The sequence below is a fragment of the Camponotus vicinus genome, unplaced genomic scaffold (genome assembly GCF_025532165.1).
Source record: "Camponotus vicinus isolate PSW18456_S1 unplaced genomic scaffold, iyCamVici1.0 SCAF_11, whole genome shotgun sequence".
Lineage (NCBI taxonomy): Eukaryota > Metazoa > Arthropoda > Insecta > Hymenoptera > Formicidae > Camponotus > Camponotus vicinus.
Window position 1 is genome coordinate 2248020 of NW_028141947.1, and position 24459 is coordinate 2272478.

At 36.3% G+C, this 24459-nt stretch overlaps 1 protein-coding gene across 6 annotated transcripts in view; it reads right to left on the bottom strand.

Annotated features, from left to right (window-relative positions):
• Positions 1-1386: 1386 nt before the first annotated feature.
• The window catches only part of Tei (irregular chiasm C-roughest protein teiresias), a 429473-nt gene continuing 406400 nt past the window's right edge, over positions 1387-24459 (bottom strand). For all 6 annotated transcript variants that reach the window (XM_083081803.1, XM_083081801.1, XM_083081802.1 and 3 more), the window contains 2 exons: positions 10925-11103; positions 1387-3501 (listed from right to left, as the gene is read on the bottom strand). In XM_083081803.1, the coding sequence (XP_082937929.1) occupies positions 3265-3501; positions 10925-11103 (416 nt within the window). In that variant the 3' untranslated portion in view covers positions 1387-3264. The remainder of the gene's footprint in view (positions 3502-10924; positions 11104-24459) is intronic.

Consider the following 24459-nt stretch of genomic DNA (forward strand, 5'->3'; position numbering starts at 1 on the left):
TAACGCGGCTGTTACACGTGACTTGGTTAGCGCATTTGCCACGCTACACTGCCTGTTGGTATTGCGAATTAAATTATTTTCATCATCATATATATATATACACATATATATGCTACATGTGTATACACATATATGCGCACAATACGCATGTGTGGCGAGGCATAACGCGGCCAATTCTAATGCCGTCAAATTCCGACGTGGCGCAATTTAGCGAGAAACGCTCCCAGACGTGCAGTGTATGATCTGACTCACGCAATTTGAAGGAAAATTCATTTCTTAACGCGAGATATTATGTGCTGTTAAGTGGCAGCGACATGCTAATTAAAATGTCATTAGATCACAATTTTTCATCGCATTTGCCGGCCGAATGCCCAATTTAGGGACTCTTTAGAAAAGTATATTAATGCCGAATGAATGAGTTTAAATAGATTGCACTTTTATTCCCTCCTATAGAATATCGAAAATATAATTTGACACATATCAGGCTAGAATCGATGAAAATTTGACTCCTTCTTATATTAGTTAATTCAGTAAACGTGAATTCAGACGAAATGAAATCACTGATTAGGAAATCTAAGAGAATTAAATTGTTGAAATTTTCAAGTTACTCTGTTCCCTCGAGTGTTTCATGTATTTTCGTAACCAGCAAGGAACGCATGCAATACATTTCCATCGTACGTAGAAACGGATATAAATCTTTCAGAATAACAGGAAACGGCCGGAATAAGAAGTAATAGAGAACAGACTAGGTCTCAAATGTCGCAGTTCAAAGTACGGGTAAAAACCATTTGGGAGGAAATGGCTGTAAAGTCGGCCACGTTAGCTGAAAGGATTCTTCGCGTGATTTCTTTGTAAAAGTAATTCGTCTATATCTGCGATTTCCCTCTACTCAGAGCTTATCCGAAGCTTCTTTTTTTTTAAGCTTCATCTTATTTATTAGAGAAACTCAATTTGTATTTCTTTCGCGAATACACGTTTCGAGGAGGAAACCTTTTCAAGTTTTATAATCTTTATATCTGTCGACTTTTTTTCATCAGATCGCAATAAGACTCACAATGTAGTTTTGACCAAAAGGTTATCAAACAAATATAATTGCGACGATCTGAAAAGCTCGCGAATAATGACAGATATATTAAAAGTATTGATTATACTTACCTTTAAGGACTTCTTCAATACCTAACTTAAAAGAATAAGAAATGAATTTTTTCAATTTATCCATTATCCACGTAAAATTCTACGCAAATTCGATTAATATTAAATTTCGATAAAAAATATTAATATAAACTAAACTAATGTAGAATAAAAAAATATGAAAAATATGGCAGAGCATAAAGGGGGCATTTCAAACACATATAGTACACCCATCGTTATTGTAAATATCATTTATTGAACTCTTAGGCGTCATTGGGTACAACGATTACATCACGTTGCTTACTTGTAACACCTTAGCGATTTGAAAACAAGTCGGGTTCATCGAGTAGACTAAATTAACGTGAAGACATCAGGTATGTTTATTTCGTATCTATAGGTAGTACCGACTGCGATCGCGCGCACACGGATAGGACGTACCGACAATAAGGGTTATCATTAGTCGGATTATCGGTATAAGCCGAGTACAAATTCTATTTTTACAAAATTAGGAACCACCGAATTTTTACGAAAAAAATTACGGTTAAAGACTCAGCTCGAGAGAAGCGGGACTCGGGACGAGACGCTAAAATCCCGCCCAATCGAATAGACCAAAGTATCATAAAGACAACAATCTGTCCACGTTTCTCACACGATGAACTACTAGCTAGATTCAATTTAGGACGTTCGTAGGACATAGTATTTTATTGTAATGGTTCTCGTTGAAAAGTTGGTAACTCAAAGCGCCGCCACCGCTTTGCTCTCTACCTAACGAAACGAACGAGCGTTACGATCGTGCGAACGAGATTCTTTCGGGGCGAGAGGGGGGGGAAGGCGAACGAGAACTTATAGCTAAATAAAACTTTATAAAAATATATCAACGAATAATAAATATATCTCTAACAGCGTCACACTGTATTAATTCGTCGTGTACGGGCGTACGATAAACCTACGCATTTACAGTCACTATATACACGCTATCAAATTCTACTTACCTAAGTAATATACAACAATTTATTTAATTTTTAGTCGCCCTACCTCCGGGACCTATTTGACGTTGCACAATTAAGTTTGTTTCCGGCAGCACGAAACTTTCGTTCCTGGATCATGCAGGGGAGACCGTCGTATCTTCTTTATTAAGATTTGCGGTGATCTCTTTTTTTTTCCTATCGTGTTATGCTCGTTTATTTCTTATTATTTCGTTACTATTATAGGCAGTATCGCCCACCATATTTCATCATGGGGGCTTGCTTCGCGATATTATATTGATTATAGTTCGGGGACAAAATCGATCCGTTGGAATTTGTCCGCCATACAAGCCATATCTCGCGCGCTCGCTTTTTTATTTGCCGAAGATTCGCGAATGATAAAAGAAGAAAGAAGAAAGAAGAGAAAGTAAAAAAGAAATGAAAAAGAATTGGTCTTCTTTTTTTTCATTCTGATCCCTACATGCGGAAACATCGCGTTCCACAATTCGTAAACATTGGCTTATTTTATTTATTTTTACCTATACAAGTATATACACATCGTACGGCGTATCGCGCGAATGTCAGCGCGCGTAAATTCGTATAGTTTACAAATTTTCTCTCTATATAAATATGTAATCGTCCGCGCGATCTCTTTCCTTTCTCTCCGTCACTATTTTCGTATAAGGCCAGAGAAATCGAATTTTTCTTTCTTTTCATTTTTTTTGAACCATTTCTCGCATGGATACTCGTTCGTACAGACGCTCAAGCATGCTTAAAGATTCCGTACGACGACTTTCTTCTTTGCGATCGCAAACATTAGTAAATGCGTCTTGTAGAATCGTCCAAATAGAACGAGAGAATTCGCTACAAGATCCGTGGAACACCGAGGCCGTAGTAATTGGCGTCCAAGGCGTGTCAGCGGAGCGACATGATCGAATTTCTATCGTATTCGCGATACTAAAGATACATAAGTCGTAGCGTGTTGGACAAACGCGCGTCTCGTCAACGCGTGAAAATCGCGCGGGGAAAATTCGTCGAAAAAGAGGATTTCAATATATTATATGTACAGAGAAACTTGCCCTTTTCCCTCGTCATTTTGGGAAAAGCCGACATCCGAGCTTTCCGCGTCGTCAGAAGTTTCGCCGAGATTTCTTCCGCCTGGATCACTTCAGTGGCGATGTTCCTGCAGGAATGCCTGCAGGATCAGGCAGAGCAGAAGGTACGTGATACTCGCTGACCGGACGTGGGCACGGCTGTATCCGGAAGCGCGCGTCACATTGAGCAGAACGGAAGCGTCGGCGAGCCCTTCCGGCGAACGGACCAGCAGCAGCCACTCCCCCGCGTGAGACCACTGAATCGTCTCGAAACGCAAGGTCGTCCTGTAACACGATTCTGTGCCGCCGTCCTGCAAAAGGTCAAGAGGGAATGTGTGTAGTTTCGCTTTTCATCGTGTGCTGTACATGTCTCATTGTACGTGTTTCTGAGAAAGATCAAGATTGCCAGGAACTTTTGAGCGCATTTAATTCTACTCATGAAATAGAGATGTATTATATAAGAAAGATATATTATAAAAAAATATATTAATAGACATATATAAATTAATGTCCAAGGTTGCCGAGCAGATTGTAAAATCAATCGAATCGCTTCTATTACTCCTGTATTTTTCAAATTTACGAGGGTGGTTTGTGCAAAGTCAGAGAGATGGCCCCACTGGTGTGTATCGAGGTTATTTTCAGTTAGTAGTATCTCTTGGAAGAACACACACCAAGTTTCAGCCAGATCGATCTATTTCTCTATGTTTGGAGTTCGTTTGAATCGAGGAAGTCGAGTGATTTCTAAAAAATGGATGAAAGAAAATTTGGCCGCAAAATTGATGGAGTTAAGGTTCCAATCCTCCCTATTCTCCAAATTTCTCCAGATTTGGCTTCCTCGGACTACTACTTGTTCCCCAATATGAAGAAATAGCTGGCGGGAAGGAGATTTTATTTAAACGAGGAGGTGATTGCGGAAACAAATGTCTATTTTGCAGAGTTGGATCAATCCTATTATTCGAAAGGGATCAACAAACTGAAGCAGCGTTGGACGAAGTGTATAAGCCTAAAAGGAGACTAAGTTGAAAAATGAAAAAGGTTTATCCCGAAAAATTAAGTAGTTTCATTTTTGCACAGACTTTTCAAACCACCCTCGTATAAGAGAGAGATATATTATAAAAAATATACTAATAGACATATTTAAATTAATGTCCAAGGTTGCCGAGCTGATTGTAAAATCAATCGAACCGCTTCTATTACTCCTGTATTTTTCAAATTTATAATTTACTAAGCGCGATACTTTTACGGTCGCGTACATTTTTAATTGGACCGGAAACGATTCTCCGAAACTTAACTGAAATTCTAAGTTAGAGCCAGGAGCTACAGAGTACGAGAGTTTGCTAGAAATTGACCCATATCGACCTCCCTCCCTTTTCTTCTCCCCTGTCAGTCGAGATATCTTGAAGAGAATTCCGAAAGTTTCCTTTAACTGAACCTAGGTAACGACGGCAGCTACAATTCATGATGATGGAAGTGGAGCTCGCAAAGATCTTTGTGAAGAGCGTTTTCATGGCGCTTTCATGGCATTTTGAACCACTGAGATTTGGTTGCCGCAGGTCACGTTTCAGACTGAGACATTTTTATCGCATAATGCTCATTAACTCGCGATTCGATAACGTCCATCCAGTCGTCCGGAGTCGTCCCCTTATCGAGGCAAAGGTGTCCCTTTACGTCTTTACGATTAAACTTTCACGTAAAACTTCCGGCCGGAGGAAACTGGAAACTTCCGGCAACGTTCCATGTTCTCGCTTCAATTATCCATCTTGCCTTCGACTGCTTTTTCTTAGACCTACCCCCTCCCCGCTCTCCTCCACTCAGTCCATACACCCTCTCGATTCTTTCATCCTCTTAAAATACGTTTTATTACTTTCCGCATTAGTATCTATAATGACTTCTCTTTCTTTGACTTCTTTTCTTTGTTCACGAAAAAATCAATCGTATTAAGCCGGTCGTAGGTCCAAGGAACTTCCGGTTTATGGGATAATTGATCTTAATAGGAAAGTTATACTAATGATGCGTAGAAAAATAAAAAAGAAAAGTAAAGCTATTTCTTAATGATTATTGGTATGACTTGAAAATATTTCATCGTCATCGTATATAATTCATAGCTAATGTTTTTGTGTAATTGCGATTTATTGTCTTACTAAAGATACTTTTAAAAATATTTCATATCAGTTTTTTTTTCATGACTTTTAATATTTCAAATATATTATTTACGATATCTTTAATATATTTTATAAATTAAATTAAAAAGTAATAAATACTTAAAGTACTTTGTTTCAATATTTATTGCTATGAAATAATTTAGGGTGAAAATCGTACTGTATTTTAAAATTTGTTTATTGGCAAGAGTATTTTAATTTAGTACAATGTTAAAGTGCGTGTATAAATTTTGTCAAAACACGACATATCCTTTACCGCACTTTAATATCTGTAAATTGAGGTAATTTTTTAATAATAAATAGAGAGAAGTGGAAAAAGAAAGAGAGAATATGTTATATGTTAAAATATAAAACATTTGCCATCAACTTTCAAAAATATGATTTATATTATTTCACAGAGTCATAACAAATACGGCATTTGGTAATTGTGATCGTGATATATTGGGCGACACGAAATGTTACAATTACATACGCCATAGATATTTTTCTACTATTGAAGCGACCGTGATGTTACGTAACTCTTCCTCTCTCGATCTTATTTCAAACACCACTAGGACATGTACAACGACTTCATAAAAGACCCCTTCGTCGTTCCGGTCGAATATACACGGCGTGTTATTGTGTTCTTTTAATATCGAAGCAACGGAGATGTTTTCCTCGCGCATTCATTTTATTGGTGACGCGGTCGGGGATCGAAGAGAAATTGAATGTTTGCGTAATTGAATCAGGCTCGCTATTCAAGGCAGGACCAATGCCGTTCCTCGGTGATATTTTGTCGCCACGATTCGGAGCAGACGTCGTCGTCGTCGTCGTCGTGAAGGTCTTCGCGAGTTTTTCGCATGCAAGGAGTCGCAGTTTCTTGCTCCATTTAACCTCGCGTTTCAGCCTTTCTCCATCTCCCTCGACTTCCATCCGGAGGCTCGTGCTCCCCATCCGTCGACCCGTTCTACTTGTATTCTCTATTCACGAGCTCCTCTCCCTACTCTCGCTTCCCTCTTTGAGAATCATCTCCCGTCTAGCTTGCTGGGTTTTCTCCTCGTCTACCTTTTCTTGTTACTTTCATCTCGTGCTATCTTTGTGTGCACTTTTCCATCTCCGCTTTCTTTGCTACGCTGACATATCTTGGCTTTGCTTGTACCTTCTCCTTCTCCGCTTGACCATCGTCTTCCTTCCTCCCTCGCACATATACCCTCTCATCCCTTCCCTCTAGTTTGTTCAAACTTTCTCCGCTAACACATTCTAACTTTTCTCTGACTTTTGTCTTTTTTTCTCTCTTTCGTGCTATCCCATCGTTCGTTCGCCTCTACTGTGCTCAGTATTCCTTTGCTAACATATTCTACTCTTTTTTGCCCGTTCGAGATTTTTCTATCGGGATTTTCCAACGTTTTTCTCTATCTTATATTAACCTATTCTCTTCGTGAGTTTCTGATCTCATTTCTGTCATGCTCTTTTTACTTTTCATTTCTTTTGCTCTTTTCATCTGATAACATATTTGAGATTTCTTCTACTTTGACCAATCGCTATTTATTCTGATTTTCTTTCCTCCCTTCGCGTTTGTAATATTTTTTAAAATCTCTCTGGGATATAATATATTCTTGCTTTTACCATGACGTCTCTTCTGTTATAATATAATTATAATTCCTTCGCAGTTGTAATTTACTCACGAAAATATGTAATGTTAAATAACAGAATAAGAATAAATTATCAATGTTGTTTCCCTTTGTGATTGACATACAATACATATTTTTAAGATAATAATTATAAAATAAATAATATGAAATACAGTAAGTATATTTATGACTTTATGTGAAATAATTTTTTTGCTTTTGTTTAAATAGTAATGTAATATAATTTATAATATAATATAACATGATTTAATAATATTATAATATAATTTAATAATATAATTTTGCTTCCCTTTAAATAGTAATATAATAATTTATATTAAATAGTAATATAATGATTTATACTACGTATTTGCAGTTTTCATATATTTTACAATATAACAATAAAAAAGTCATTTTTAATATTTCACGATTATGCAAAAGTTTATGCGAAGACGAATCTCTTTATCTCTCTTTGTAGGATATGTACAGCTTTCAGCCGAGTACTTTCGAGTGAAAAGAAGATCGATACGTAAGCGGTGTTATGAAAATATTTTGCGTATAAAGTATATCGTGAAAAGAGCGCACGCATCTTAATAATATCCGATAATATTATTGCAATATTCGAGCATCAGAAAAAACTATAGCAAACCATTATCATCTTTTTATGATACGTATTTCCCTTCTACAGAGATGGCCCGCATAAAACATCGATGCGCTTGTTTTAATTTCTCCACGCGTTGTTTGAATCCCTCTACAAAAAGTAATGCACACGAGAACGTATTTTTTGTTTATATTTTATATTATATATATTTATTTATTTTATATATATATATTTTTATACGATTTGAAAACTCCGTGCAAAGTCAGAGAGATGGCACCACTGGTGAATATCGAGGTTATTTTCAGTTAGTAGCATCTCTTGGAAAAACACACATCAAGTTTCAGCCAGATCGGTCTATTTCTCTGTGTTTGGTGTTTGAATCGAGGAAGTCAAGTGATTTCCGAAAAATGGATGAAAAAGAATTTGGTCGCAAAATTGATGGAGTTAAGGGGATCCCTCATTGAACGGCGAACTCTTACACGATTACAGCGCCCTCGTCTAATCCTCATCCCGTATCTCTCTCTATCACGTTATTTATAAAGAAGATGCACTGCTTTTTCTACTCTACTTTACCAACATTTTAGGTACATACGGACCGAAATTTTTGGGCATGTGCCATTTATTAATTAGACTACTAAACTCAATTTTCACAGTTCCTCAAGTTTTTATTGTGCAGTCCGCTATTGGATATGCTATTGTGCATTTTATGCATAAAAGCTACAAAACATTTATACAAGGCTAATGTCTTTATGAGGTGATAGCTTTAGACGCCATGTTGATCTAAGAAGTCAATAAATAAATATATAATTTTATACTTTTTTTTCTTTCTCAGTATATAATCGGCTTCCCCGTGTCCGTTTGCATCTATACTTCAACCGTAGAAAAGGATTTTTAATTCTATGTAGACAATAAAAAATGGCACATGCCCAAAAAGTACAGTGTTTTGTCGATAAAAAAGATAGGTTGAGGGATCCCCTTAAGGTTCCAACTCGTTCCGCATCCCCCCTATTCTCCAGATTTGGCTGCTTCGGACTACTACTTGTTTCCCAATATGAAGAAATGGCTGGCGGGAAGATTTTATTCAAACGAGGAGGTGATTGCGGAAACGAATGCCTATTTTGCAGAGAGTTGGACCAATCCTATTATTCGGAAGGGATCAACAAACTAGAGCAGCGTTGGACGAAATGTATAAGCCTAAAAGGAGACTACGTTAAAAAATAAAAAAGGTTTATCCCGAAAAATTAAGTAATTTTCATTTTTGCACGGATTTTTCAAACCACCCTCGTATTTTTATATACATGTATATAATGTGTAAGATATATTTCCAAAATGTTATATCTGCGAGCTGCGCGTGTAGTAACGCGTATACATACACGTGTATTGCTACGCCCGCATCTCGTCGCGCTTGCCAATAAAATCAGCAATTTTCAATGGTATCGACCGAGCTAGTCGTTACTCGCACCGCGGAAATCAGACTGCGCGCGCGGAGCGAAGAGGATCAAATGTTAATAAAAACAAACGCAACACCGGGTGCATCGGCAAATCCCTCGTAAAGCTCCGTCGCATTGTTTGCGCCCGCCCGGTCCTGCCGGCGGGACTGAAAAAAAAAAGGAAAAAAAAATGGTTAATCCGTCCTTTTTATGATGCAGCTACGCTCGCGGATTCCGTCTCCGCTCGGGCGCGGAAAAAGAAGTTTGCCGGCTGCGGAAATGAAATAAGCGTGTATATGTATTCACGCGCGTCCCTGCATAATATTCTCGTAGTATGTATGTATATCTCGTCACTATATGTCTGCCGCCACATGCTCTGCATTCCTTCTCATCTCGTTCCCTCCGCTCGAGCGTTTTCGTGACGCAACGCAACCCTGGCTGTTCCAGTTCTCATAGTCCCCCCCCCCTCTCTCTCTCTCTTGCTCTCTCTTTCATCCTCTCTCACCCTCTTTTCCTCCCTCCCTCCCACACCAAGTTGCGTGTTGCAGTATCTCGGATATCGCGCGAACGTCCGCGCCAGGATAGCGGCATAATTTTCGCGTCAAAGGACTAAACGGGTCTCCGGGGAGCGTGTAATCCCCGAACGGATGTACAAACATAATTCGTGTCCGTATTACAAAAGATGACGGATTTTCACGTGAAGCGGACGCGCGAATCGTATTTTCACGCATTTTTACAGCGCGCGAAAGCACGACATCGACAGAAAAAGATCATTCATATTAAAAATAATGAGTCGAATATCTAGTATCTTTGCTGTTTTATTCAGTTCTACGTCGAGTGAAGGATCCAAATCGATAAACGAAACAGAAATGATATATATTGTATGAATAACATACATAATTAATACAATAATAATTATATTGCGTTTATATATATGATTGTAGTACAATTATTAATTAGTTAAGTGCCTCGAGTATTGAAACGAAAGATGCAGGATTTTACGTAAGTAAAGAAAATATTTGAGGAAATATATCATTACGTTTAATTGTTAAATATTGCTACAATATAAGAAATCAATATTTGCAAACTATGGATACGTGATCAATATTTTTTGTGCAATTTTGTTACAGAGGTTTTATTGTGTACCGTGTAAAGTTTGCAATTTTTATATATTCTCTATTTGCAATTACTCCCCTTCTGTAAAGTGGAAACATACAACTGATGAAACGCGTTTGGGAAGTACAATATCAGTTAGTTTACTCGTACAGTTTCGCGAAAAATGAAATGTATTTTGCGGAAAAAAACAAATTCGATCAAATATTAAGACACTGTAATTAATCGATAAAACAGCAATCAACATTTACTTTTGTATAATTTATGATATAAATAAGCAATTTCTCATTTACAGCGATGATAACAACATTCTGGAAATTAGAAAACGCAATTCTTATATTAATTTCTTCATTATTAACATTTCAATGCATTTAACATCTAATACATTTACGATTATAAATAAAAGCATTATAAATAAATATGTGACAATTAGTGCGCTCAAAAATATCATTTCACAATCTTTAATCTTTTCTTATTCGGAGAAGAAATGAAAATCGGCCATTTCTAAATTATTTTTCCAATAAATAATTCGATGGATTGCGAATCTTATAAATAAATATAAATAAATATGTGACAATTATTGCGCTCAAAAATATCATTTCACAATCTTCAATCTTTTCTTATTCGAAGAAATGAAAATCGGCCATTTCAAAATTATTTTTCCAATAAGTAATTCAATTGATTGCGAATCTATTGCTGAATTAATTCGAAATCAAGTATGTTGGTGTAATCTGAATTTCACGTTAATCATTGAACGAATAGAGGAATCCTGCGAAGACACACGAGCATGCAAGTGATGTTTGCAGCAAGACATGCAAATTTACCTCGATTGCGAGGGCTTGGACTCCGTCGTGAGAAGGTGCATCCGGTGTGTACACTCGCTCCTCCGATATCCAGAGAACCTTCGTGTAACTCGGCTCGGCGCAGAACTCGACGATAATGTCCAGCGGCTCACCCTCGTTTGCCGTCACCGTCTGACTAGGCGGAAGAACCATGGGTCGCCCTGCAACGAAAATAAACAAGCGAATCGGTTAACCTTTGTCGAATCGGGGCGCAAGCCACCCTTCCTCTACCGCGATCATAAATCTACCCTTCGTCGCCCCCACGGTAGGCGCTTTTTGCGCGTTTGCTAAAAGCTTTGTACCTTATTAACGGCGTAAATTTCCATCTAAATGGTCCTCGACGATTTTATTTCAATCCCGAGAACGCACACGATTATTAAAGTTTCCAAGTGAACGAGTGTCTTTTATAGTGCCTTTTCAACGCATTCATCATTGCCATCGTTGTTTCTGACGTGTTAAAATTCAAGGGTGGCGAATCAAGGCTGATTGATGTTAGTATAAACGAAAGTCGTAGCGAAACGCAGATCGATAACATAATTGATTTTGCTATTGTCATTCTTCACGGATTTTCGCGCGATCGATCTTGATTTTTTTTAATTATTATTGATGGATATTTTTTGATCGACGACGTGACAATACAAAACTTAAACTTGCACAACGATAACAAAATATTTAGCACAACCAAAGACAGCATTTTTCTTGAATTAGATTGATTTTTTCAAATTACTGAATTTTAATTGAATTTTAATTGAACGACATAAAGCATAGATGTGTAGATTGATGATCAATTATTTAAAAAATAGACAAATAATATCATGATGACAGATATAAAATATTTTGCTCGCGTCACGTGTATTTTCTACATTTTCTGCATTCAAGGCAAGTGTCTTTTAAAATTTTATTTCTAAAGGAAGAAGAGAGCATAAAAATGTACGAAAACATAAAAAGTGCGCGAAATAATAAATTTATGACCGTTTTTAAACGTTGTTTAAATATTTCAGAGATTTCGATTTTTATCGTCGCTTTTATTTTTTATTAAATTCACATATTCGACATTTGACAGTATCTTTATATAACACGTTTTTATCACATCGCATTTATAATTATCAATCATCTGTATATATATTAAAGTAGTGAATGATTTAACGCGATTAAATATTATTGATCGGATCATATAAAATTATACTTGTTTCTCTTCTCTGGCACGAACGAAGTGACGGATATTACTGTAACACGATAAATTTCGAAAAAGTTCTGGAACCGAAATGTACGACCTTAAATATATGACCCCTCCTGAACCTGTTCCCGGCCGTAAATTCGACCTTCGGTGACACTTCCGGTGCAAGGGATGACCCGAAGAGGGAGGACGGGGGAATCGCCGATTAGCACTACTGTCACCTCCGACTTTTGCCGCCTTCTTCTGTTTACCAGCACCTTCCGCCTCGTTAACGGTGAAAGATGGTCTCGGTGACCGTCGATTAATAGGACAGACCGAAACAAAAGGAATGCGCATCGATTGCGTGACACAAGTCGGCGTCTTTTATGAGAGTCACTGTTAAATGTGATCTCTTCTTAATCGATATCGATTATGACTTTTTCTCGTGCAAAGTATATTCATATGAAATACTTTGCACATTTACGTCGAAACTTGATAACAAGCTAGCTTATTATAGCACTTTGTCTTATGTATGAATTATTCATCTATCGTAAATTAATTCTTATTTGACAAAGTGTTGAGATATTAACAGTCCTTGATTATAAAGAATTGAAAATATAATAGCTAAGACAAATAATTTCTAAAATTATTACATTTTTTCTTGGGTTATTGAATCGAAAGTAGATGTAAAACTAATAACAAGATCCTGTAACATATCGAATATTAGAAGTGCTAATCACAAATCCAAAACAAATATGTGTGCGACCATGATTAATGAACGATAACAAGATTAAAAAATTTGTATGAAAGATTGTATCGATATTTAACGTCGAGATAAGATAAAATAATACACACGATAATACGCATCATAACGTAAAAATTGACATTCCGATATAGGAATCCCAATTTTGTAATAATCGGATATATTGTGCTTCGAATTTTTTTTAAGCATGCTCTGTTGAACCGACATGGAAATATCGAAACAATTTTTTTCACATCAACGCATTTACACATTTTGTTAAATTTATAGATGGAAAGAAACTTAAAATTGTAACGAAAGATAGCTGTGTAATTTTCGTCCGTAATGATTTGGATCCGTACTTATGCCGAGCATTAAATCTGAAATTACATCCTTCGCAGTTGAATTCCTCTCGATTGAATCTCTATTATATTAGAGCTTCTTTAGTAATTATTAATAACTGCAATTATTTTTTCAGAAATTGAGAATTATCTGACTTGATGAATTAGAATAATGATTCAATAAACGATTCGACAACTGATTCACAATGCGCTGATTTATGCGAAACGATTCTACGAGACATGCAATGCGGTCGAAACGCAGAAACTTGGCGTTGTACGAGAATGCAAGCAGCCCATAGTCATGTTACCGCATACAACTACGCTCGTGCGCACAAATCGCAATCATGGGTTTTCGATTTCCCAGCCCTCAAGGCGATCGCGATTTCGCAAATTGTCTCGCGCGTACAGCTCGAATTCCCTCTCTCGTTTTCGACCACAGAGGTCTGGCCGATAAAACCTCGGCTTCGCGAGTTAGCGTTTCTCAGTCAGAAAATCGGACGAGATTGTAAAGTCTTGACAAAATAAGATTTTCTTTATTTCTCTTCAGCTCTTTGCCTCGAGGAAAATTTTCACCTGAATTGGACGAGGCATTTCTCAACGTAAGGAACAAGAGCTCAGAGCTTTAAGCGATAGCGCAAATTTTTTTATGGCTGGATTAAACTATATTATTCTACATTAAATACAGGGTATAGTGATTGAAATAGCGAATTTAAAGAGTAGCGCGAAATTGTATAATTCAAAGTAATTTATTTTTTAATACCGCTATTTTCCTCCCTTTCTTCTGTTTATTATATAAGAAAATTGTTATATATCTTATTCTTTCTATTTAAATTAAATAATAATAAAATAATTTGATTCATTTAATAAATAACAATAAATTCATTTAATAAATAATAATAAAATAATTTTATTCATTTATTATTTATTAATGCAGAAAATTTTTCATGCAAGATATCTCAAAAGATTTTTTTCGTTGCAAGAACAGTTATAAAACAGAAAAAGACAGAAGAATATTATTGTCCTCTGTCTACTCGTGTGTCTGATTATCTCGTTATCTCGAGTAAACGGTTGGCAATTGCTATGACAAACTGCATAATATCATTGGTTTTATCTATGCACTTTAGATAATTGAAGCGTGGATATCGTCGCTTAATCTCGGTTACTACCCCTCTCTCTCTTTGTCTTTTGGCTCATTTTCTACCTCAGGGCAAACGATCGTCCATCGAGCATCCCTCTTTCTTTCTCAACGGCCTCTCATTTGCACGGATCTCCCGACCGGATGATAGAGCGAATAGAAGCGGAGCGGTACAGGCAAGCTACCGCAGCATCGTTCATGAATATTCCTACGGCTGAAATTGCTCGAATATCTTGAATGTGGTCGTCTCTGCGGCGAGGGACGAATCTTTTTGCTACCCTTTCGTCAACCCCCCGTTTTGTCTCGTGTGGCGTGCAACGATGACGGAGAGGCCTCATATGAGCTTGAGTATAAACGCTTCCTTCCACCAGCGCTCGCTTTTTTTCCAAATATTCTTACGCACTTATGACGGCATCGTCCTAATATGCGAATTATGCAAATGCGTGCTGGCCGCGACACATGCCACGCATGATCCACGTGCCACAATTGCGCCTACAGAAGTGAACGAAGCTAAAAATTTTGTGGAACGAAATAGACGAAAATGAAAACTTTGGAGAAATTTTCTTCTCTCCAGCTTTATTTATAACTTGTAAATTTGAAATTAAGTTGCGGAAATTGTGATTAGATAAACTAAACTTTTTAAACGATATTGCATTTATTGATACGATATTATATTTATTATTCATACAATATCAATTTTTCTTCGACTCTTAAATTTTATTTATTTATTTTTGTCTTCTGTACCAAATTGTGACAATTATACAGTAAAAAATTGTGCGTTCATGTTAAAACTTTCTTTTGTTACCACGTTTTGATTAGTATCTTGATGTAAAATTAACTTACAACTTGTATGTTTTTATTTTTATAACGTTTTCATGTGTTATATTTATGTCAACTTCATAAATTAACACTTTGTATACGTCTCTTAGAAATGGAATATTATTTTGAGTATTTGTAACATAATCATTTTAAACAATCAACATGTCTCAAAGTCAGGTTAACATTCTAAAAAAAGCTAAAGTAAATTTAAATAATCTTGAACTTTGACATACAAAATAATCAAATTTACTAAAATCAAATGTTTCTATTACAAATAATTTAAGTTAAAATAGTTGCTATTATATGTTAATGTCCTACAACAATTCTTACGAATTATTGTAACTATTTTTTCATGTAATTTTTAATTAATTTGTATGCTATTATCACATTACACTTAAAGTCACAATAACAAAAATAAGTGTAAAGTATTGTGTCAATTATTTAATATTTTTAGTTTGTCAATAAGTAACGTACGACGAATGAGTTATTTTAACTTAAAATTTAGAGTGAACTTTCTGGGACATGTGAAAAATGTTAAAATTAACATTTTATTTTTTACTGTGTACATAATGCGCAATTTTATTTCAAGTTGTTTTTTATACGGCAGAATGTCGTAAATGAATAATATAATAGATGTTATAATTACTTGTAAGGCAAACCGAAATTCTCGTGCAAATTGTGCACTGGAGCGAAATTGAGGGGAAATGTCATAAACAAAATGTTCGAGAGGGCCGATGTGCACGCCATTTGGTTTCACGGTGCGTATTCGCGACAACGATTACGAGGGTGTTAACGATCGCTAGTCGACAAACTTGAGTAAGAAAAGCGGGATGGAAATCCGCGAACTGCGCTCGACTACGAGGTATGTCGAAAATGGGTCCTCTCTGAGAAAATTTCTTTTCCTGAATAACACACTAAACGCACCGCGACGTTACCGGAAAGAATCTCTTAGCAAGTTAAATGAATCGCAAACGATTGCCTATAACGGCAACGTGATTCATTTCATTGTACGCCGTCGTTGGAGAGGACTTGGATGGAAACGATCGTCAAAGTAACGAATTTCCTCGTGACGACTCGACGTCGTTTCGTTCGCTTTAGAATCGAAGGCTTGCACTTTGTCCGCCACCGAAGTTTAGATCGATAGCGACATGGATTCGAGTCTCCTCACTGAACATTATCCGTCGTTTAAGGAAATTACGGATCAATGGCCCGTATTCCCTGTTATCGGCGATTTTCATGATAATTCCTACGCATAATCTGTGTGTGTGTGTGTGTGTGTAGAGGAATTTAATTAATAGTATTATAGATATTATCAAATAAATGATTTTCGTTAAGCTGTCAATTTTGCGATAAATTAAAAAACGTTATAGATATTAAAGATCTTTTATTTATAATACTTATATACATTTTTAAAAAGTATAATTATAAATATGTGAATAATTTTTAATTTTCTAATATTGTATAAACATACATTTATACACTAAAAAATTAATTGGTTTTATTTAAAAATTTATAACGTACTAGAATTAAATCTATAATTTATTGAAAGCAGAAATTCTTGCAACTGTAATCCATTTTATGGCAATTAATTATTAAACCCATTTACTGAGTAAAACCGTCTGAGAAGACAATTTTCTGCAGGATAAAAATATTTCACAAAAATGCGGGGTATAATCTCTCCTCTTCAAAAAAAAAAAAAAAAAAACATTGTTTTGTTTCGATATCGCGATAAATTTTCACGCGATGGCATCTTACTGCGATGCTTTATCGTTAAATCATGAGATAAGCCAAGCTTCCAATGGCTGCTCCAATTTACGTTCACGTTCCACTTAGACGAACAAATAATGCATGCGAGAGGAAGCGATCAGGCGGAGAGCGGATATTCGTCGTGGCATTAAATGAATTTCTCTTGGAAAAGTTTTGTTCGACTCGAATTCTATCCGAGACGCGAAATCGTTACCGTGGCGCGACTATGACTATGCAACAAATTATCCCCTCGCATTCGCGCACGAACATAACAGCTTACTAATTAATTCATCAATTTCCAATTCCGAAATCCTTCCGAGGGAAGACGACGGCGGCGTTGCGCATTGGATAACAGCAATGTACGTGTCACGATTACCGCAAGATTGCAGACATGCTACGTGTATCGACGTGTAAACTCCTCAGGGGAATTCTCAGGAGGCATAATGTATTCGGCGATGATTAAAACGAAGCCTTCTTCGTCGATTTAACGGATCGCATCGGAAACCATTCGTAATGCGTTTGACAGCTCGCTCTTCGACCGTTTAACGCTTGATGACATTCATCATCTGTGGCAGAAATGTCTCACACTTTTCGCCTAGAAAGTTTCGCCCTCTAATCTAAAAGACTGGCCATCAGATAGAGTGAGCGCATATTGAGAGTATGTTTCGTCCATGTTTATGCAAAATCCTGCGAGAGAGATAGATATAGGGTCTATGCAGAGACTCTAGATTTCACTTACACGAATGTGCACGAATGTATGTGTTTGAATGGATGTGTCTGTTAATAAATTCTACAGCAAAATTTTGCAATAATTTGTCAATAATATGAAAAATAATATGAAATAATATGAAAAATAATATGAAATATAAAAAATAATTTAAAATAATATGAAAAATTATATTTTATATTATTTAAAAAATTTTAAAAATTAGTTTTAGTATTTCTATAATATTTATATTACTATAGAAATACTAAAAAATACTAATTTAAAAAATTTTTTTAAATAAGATATGTCAACATAATTTTTCGTATTTAATATTTAAATAAAATTTGTCATTATAATTTAATTATTATTATTTATAATATTAATATTATTAATATTTAAATTTAAATAAAATTTATTATTATAATTTATATATATATATATATATATATATATATATATATATATATATAGATCATTATTAAAATTTCACTATTTATTTATAATATTTATTATTATTAATAAATATCATTTATATTCAAAATAGGATAATTAAAATTTTAATATGAGCGGGAGTTGCCTAAAAATGGCGGATCAAAAGTGGCCCCCTGATGGCCAGTCTCTTATTAGAGGGTCTCTAGTTTCGCTTAAATTCGTGCAGTGCCTTATGAGGAGAGATACATTAGAATTACATTTCCTATCTCTCTTTCCGGAAATCAGCATGAGATTATACAATGCATAAAATCACTTGTATATCGGTTTGATGTAATCCACGATCTGAGGAAAATATTTTCCAGCGATTTCTCACGCACGAAGCTAGAATTTCTGGCAAAACAGAGAGGAAGGGGAGGCAAAGGCAGAGGGAACCGCGGCGTGAGAAAATCGTATACCTTTGGGGGAAACGATACATCCTGGAAAGTTCTGACGCTATCCGTGCGAGGATTCACTCGGTTACTCGTACTTCAAGGCGATAAGTATCAATGCTCATTCAGAATCCATGATAACGTCCACGAGGCAGTGCTATTGTTTCAAGATGTTAGTAGATGGTAGCAGTTATCTGTTCATTGTTCTCTCTCACGTATCAAAATGATCGAAGTGGCCCCTGCGCGTTTTACAGATGTTAAAGTTGGCTTAACAACTTTTCGATTTTTACGCGACTTTCATTTTTGTCATTGCTTCCTTCTCCTTTTAAGCTTTTATCTTTTTTTTTTATTAGGTGTGATGTGTCTTATATATGTGATAATATTGAAATAATATTATTCCTCATTGAAATTAAAAAAACAATTTTTTTGTTAAAATTGCGCAATCAGAGAAAAAAGAGAAAATTTGATTACAAAATTATTTAAAGCTTAAAATTAATATATTCTGGAGCAAATAGGGCGCCAACAACACAAAAAATATTGTTTTTGAAATTAATTTGATATTAATCAGTGCTTGATTAATTTATCGAGATAAATTAAAACAAAATCAAGCATTAAGAAAGAACAATATGTCAAATTTATGATAAAAAAACAATCCAAAATATATAATATTGCACTCTGAACATTTTTTCCTAGCTATCAATATCATCGAGGGTTCCGAAGCTTAAATAATATTTTTATAATATTCTTTCACGACTATGAAATGGCTCTCAAGAGAGATTGTGCGAATATTTGCATTGGGATATCATATGCGCCGTTTCGATTATTCGCTTCCCTTCCATGATGCCTAAAATTCTTTCTACAAGTCCACGGATGAGGACGATGGACGACCGATTATGCTTTGGGTGAAAGCGAACGAGAGCCAGCGGAAACTTAAATTGAAGTTAGCCCCGTCCATCCTCTTCGTGCTTTCAATTTGTCCTAAGTTAACACTGACACGGCCGTGTATTGCCTCTTCAGCTTCCGAGGTCTGCGTTTTTCCATCTCCGGAAGCGCCGAGGTGCGATGGAGAAACGTTCTCGAAAAGAAGCGGGTTTAAGGACACCCTTGCCCTCGGCAAAGCATCCCCGAGGGACGATAAGGGGTCGAGTTCGTAATTGTGTCAAAAGAACGAAATCCGCGAAGTGTGCCCCTTCCGCGATACCTTCGCAATAAACTTTAGAGCCCGAAGGGACTAGTTCTCGATATTACTATCATCGCATACGCGATGAAAAACTCTCAGTTCTTTTCTCTCGATCCTACGATTTCGGCGATCTGTTTGACCCGTAGGGGTCGCATTTTATCGGCAGGATGTGGTTGGCTTCGATACTCGTACGATACTTCTGGGAATGAAGTTATTCACGCGAGACGGCTTGATATGAAACTGTTTCTATCGCCGAATTTAAAGAGCGGAACATTGAATTCACCATGTTGTATCATTCGAAGCGCTTTTAACAGCTCGTTATTATATTCAATATTAACACGTACATTTTTTATATCGATTGATGACCGACAGAGGGATCAAGTAGCTTCTAATTTATAAAGAGCAGAAATTTCTGAAAATTCAAAATTTAGAAAAATTGCCTGTTTCTGATGCAGGCTATTTTCTATCCTCATCGGTTCTGTAATACCTGTAGTTTCTCTCCTTCCACCCCGACCAATATTCAACCCGACTATTCCCTTCAAGTACTATCATTACCATCAGCGCAGCATCCGCGCATACCACGTGTTCATCGTTATTTCTCTCTCTCGGTCCCCGAGAGCGTTGTGTGTATTCCCCGTAGGACTTCCACTTTTCCTCTAATAAGTTTATGCATTGTTCTCCCTCTCTAGTTGGTGCTTCCTTTTTACAGCCTTGCCGCGAATATGCGGAAGGTATTTTTGCCGGAAAATACTTTTTCTACTTTCCGCGACGAGAACAGAAAACTATCATCTCGCTTATTTCTAAAGAATTTCAGTGCATATATTAAAGCGAAATTATAGCCTTACTTGGTTTCTAAAATATTTAAGGCTATATTTTCCTAATATATATCACACTTTTAATTTTCTTCCCGGAAAATCTTAGTCTTTTCTAGCATTTATAAAAAAATCAATAATGTATATTTTTATAGAATCATGTTTATAAGAATGTTTCAGTAAAGATGGGAAGGCATTTTTCCGTGGGCATGTAGAATAGGTAAAAATAATCCCATAAGTTCCTATAAAATTTTTTTCTACTTTATATATCTTTTATCATCATCATTTAATTTCTATCGATCAAATGTGTTTTTTTTAGAAAACAGTTAATTCTGACGAAATGAAACAAGAGTATCCTTTCTTTAGAAAAAGACGTGGAGAGAATCTAAAAACATATTAAAAATAAAGTAATAATAGTCATACTAAAAATAAGAAAATATAAAAGGAATCTACCGGCTTTAAAGTTTTGTAAATTAGAAGGCTTATAAGTAATCTATCCCTGGTTTTTCGATGTAATATCAAAAAATCGATCACGCTATTTTAAAGCATTGTATATATTATACAAGCTTTTAACATAAAAATAATTATTACAAATTATGAAAATTTAAAGAGTGATATAAAAGTTATTTAAAAAAAAATGCTTCTTAAATTTTAACTTTAAGGATAAACATCTCGATGGAGATGCGTTGTAGAAAAAAATTTTATCGGAACTTACGGGATTATTTTTATCTGCTTTACATATCCACAAGAAATTATCCACTTTTACCGAAACACCCGGTATAAATTGCACGACTCTAAAGATCGGCGGCGCCTCGTTTCTTCTCCGGCGCGGATAATTGCCGTGTCGCGCAAACGACGCGTTTATCAGGCCAAGTGCCATCCGGCAAGAGTTTTACGAGAAACTTTTCTCAGCCGCGAGGTTTCACTCTCGTAGCGGCAATAATTTTATTTACAGCCGGCTACACCGACATTTATGCGCGGCTGCTCCGCATGAGCTCGGAACTTACGCTTCCGTGTTAAAGTTACACGAGTGTCACGAGAGAAATTTACGCGCCACGCCAGCGGCGACGCGAATTACATGTATTGCGTGAATGGTGGCCAAATTTTAAAGCTCAGCCGACAGTATTCATTCCGGATGACATCGTCGTAATCGAATAATCAATTAATCCTCCGTTTCAACAGGGCTCGATTCGCATTGAAATGTAAACTAGCGATGCTGCTGTTTTGAAAAACATTAACAATCGGGAAAAGGCCGATGTACGGTGGGATAGAAAGCGCAGTCGCATTTATAAACGGAAGAGAAATAGGCTGTCAGCAACGCGTCGTAAAATGTGCCGTGGAATTGGCCAGCCAGCACAATGGCTTCCTCGCAAAAGTGCGTTGTTATTTTTCGGCCTCGCGATTTTGGCATTTTGTTGTTCGCATTGTACGCCGATAACTTCCGGGCGTTTCCCATCACGTGTCATGTACGCCATTATTTGAAGTATTAGAACCTCAGTACGATGAGCCTGCTAGTTACGCGATGATTATAAACAACAAAGCGTAGTATTACGAAAAAGCTCGGAACGTTATATAACGAATAATATATTGCTAGTTGTCAATATTGTAAAATATTATTGAGTTATATTTTAGAAATTAAAAAATTCTACTTTTAGGAATTAAATTAGGAATTTAAAAATCCTATTTTTTAATAAAATAGAAGAGCTTGATTTGCATTAAAATTTAAATAAAAATAGAATTGTATTATGTATATAATATATACGAGGGTGGTTTGAAAAGTCCGTGCAAAAATGAAAACTACTTAATTTTTCGGGATAAACCTTTTTTATTTTTCAACGTAGTCTCCTTTTAGGCTTATACACTTCGTCCAACGCTGCTCCAGTTTGTTGATCTCTTCCAAATAATAGGATTGGTCCAACTCTGCAAAAGGCATTCGTTTCCGCAATCATCTCCTTGTTTAAATAAAATCTCCTTCCCGCCAGCCATTTCTTCATATTGGGAAACAAATTGTAGTCCGAGGGAGCCAAATCTAGAGAATAGGGGGGATGCGGAACGAGTTGGAACCTTAACTCCATCAATTTTGCGGCCAATTTCTTCCATCCATTTTTTAGAAATCACTCGACTTCCTCGATTCAAACAAACACCAAACACAAAGAAATATACCGATCTGGCTAAAACTTGGTGTGTGTTCTTCCAAAAGATGCTACTAACTAAAAATAACCTCGACACCAGTGGTGCCATCTCTTTGACTTTACACAGACTTTTCAACCACCCTCGTACTTACATAATAATACGGTAAAATAACTCATACAGCTTTTTCTTATTATCGATGTCAATAAAGCAATATTGGCTACATGAAAAATTAAATACTGAACGTAAAACTTAAAAACTGAAGGCACACACAATGGATACGTTGCGCTGCTGGCTCAATGCACGAGATATAATTCGAGAAATGGAATGGAATTGACAGATACATATCAGATTCAGCATCCTTTTAGTTATCGGACGGCCACGAGAAATGAAAAAAAAAGCCGAAGTGAAAAACATGGCAAAACCCCGCGGCACCTTAATCGCATTTTCCATTTCATTTTCGACGATGGCCGATATCGTTCACAATTGGAGAGCCACGATTTCGCGAAAATAAACAGCCAGAGGGCTGGATAGGCCAACGGGTAGATGAGATTCGAGAATTCTTTGGCTTTTATATGGGAACCCAACATCCTTTCCTTGACGTCCCAACCTCTGATCTCAGTTCCAGTCTTCGCGTAGAGGAAATCAATCGCGAGGAGGGTGCAAAGTACGTCGCGATTCGTGCTGAGAAATGTTACTGTCGATAGGGATTGCGGAAGAGGAAGTAAAAAAAAAAAAATGACGGAGAAGCCGGGAAGATCTTGAGGCGCGAAATTTCCCGAGGCGGAACGACATCGCTGCGCGAACTTGTCGGATAATGTAGGTTAATCCCTTAATCGGGGTTATTAGATGAAATTTTATCCCGCAGGCTTTCGCCGACTATCCTATGTGTCCGCGCAGACATTAATGTACCCTTATTAAATACCTAATAACGCTTATGAGCTAATTCACTTTTCGAGAATTGCTCGAGAAAGTCATCCGGCTCGAGGAAGTTGGAAAATAGAGGGTGCAATTGTCCCCGTCGTTATAGTAATGTCTTATATTGTACTTATCGTGGAAACGTGGACAGCAGAATTATGATTTCTATTTTATTACGTGTTTGCGGTGTTATTAAAAAGCACCACCGCTGTCGCAGTCGCGACGTTGAAAATATGTCACTTAATATTTTTAATATAATTAGGTAAAAAAACTTTGTGTTTTTTTTTTCAACATGGCCGACACACATTTTCAAATGTTGGGTTGTAAAATAATAATGATATTGTTAAAAATTATTAATTTAACTGCGCAGATTAATTTCTACACGATTCGACGAAATATATCGCACGTCGTTGTAACATTTGGCGTTTTCTGTTACATATTAGATTATAACTTTCGTTTTAGAGAGCACGTCCAAACCGATTTGCTGCTATCATTCAAACTGGCTTTTATATTATCGATATGCTCGGTCAGTTCCGCTTCGGTTAGTGAGAAATACATGTGCGGCATGCTTGAAGGAAAGGGAAGTGCGCGATGTACGACGCAGCTGGGCAGTTTCTCGATTCGATATATTACCAAGAAGTAGGAAAGGGGGAGCGCAGCGAACATATGTATAACGTACATTTGTTCACGATGTTCTGGATTTATTCCGCATGTATAAGCTCTTTCATGTGCATATATATATTTTAAAAATAGGTTCTCTGGACGGCAGAAAAGAAATTCGAAGCCGATCATAAATAATAAATAATAAATTGTGTGTTTGTGTGTGTGTGATAATATATGAGAGATAATCTTATTTAACTAATATAAAACAGCATTTTAATTTTCTTTCGGCACTCATTAAAATCAAATCAGTATCAAAATTGTTATGAGATAATTAATGAATAGTAAATAGTTAGTAAATAGATAATTTTTTAA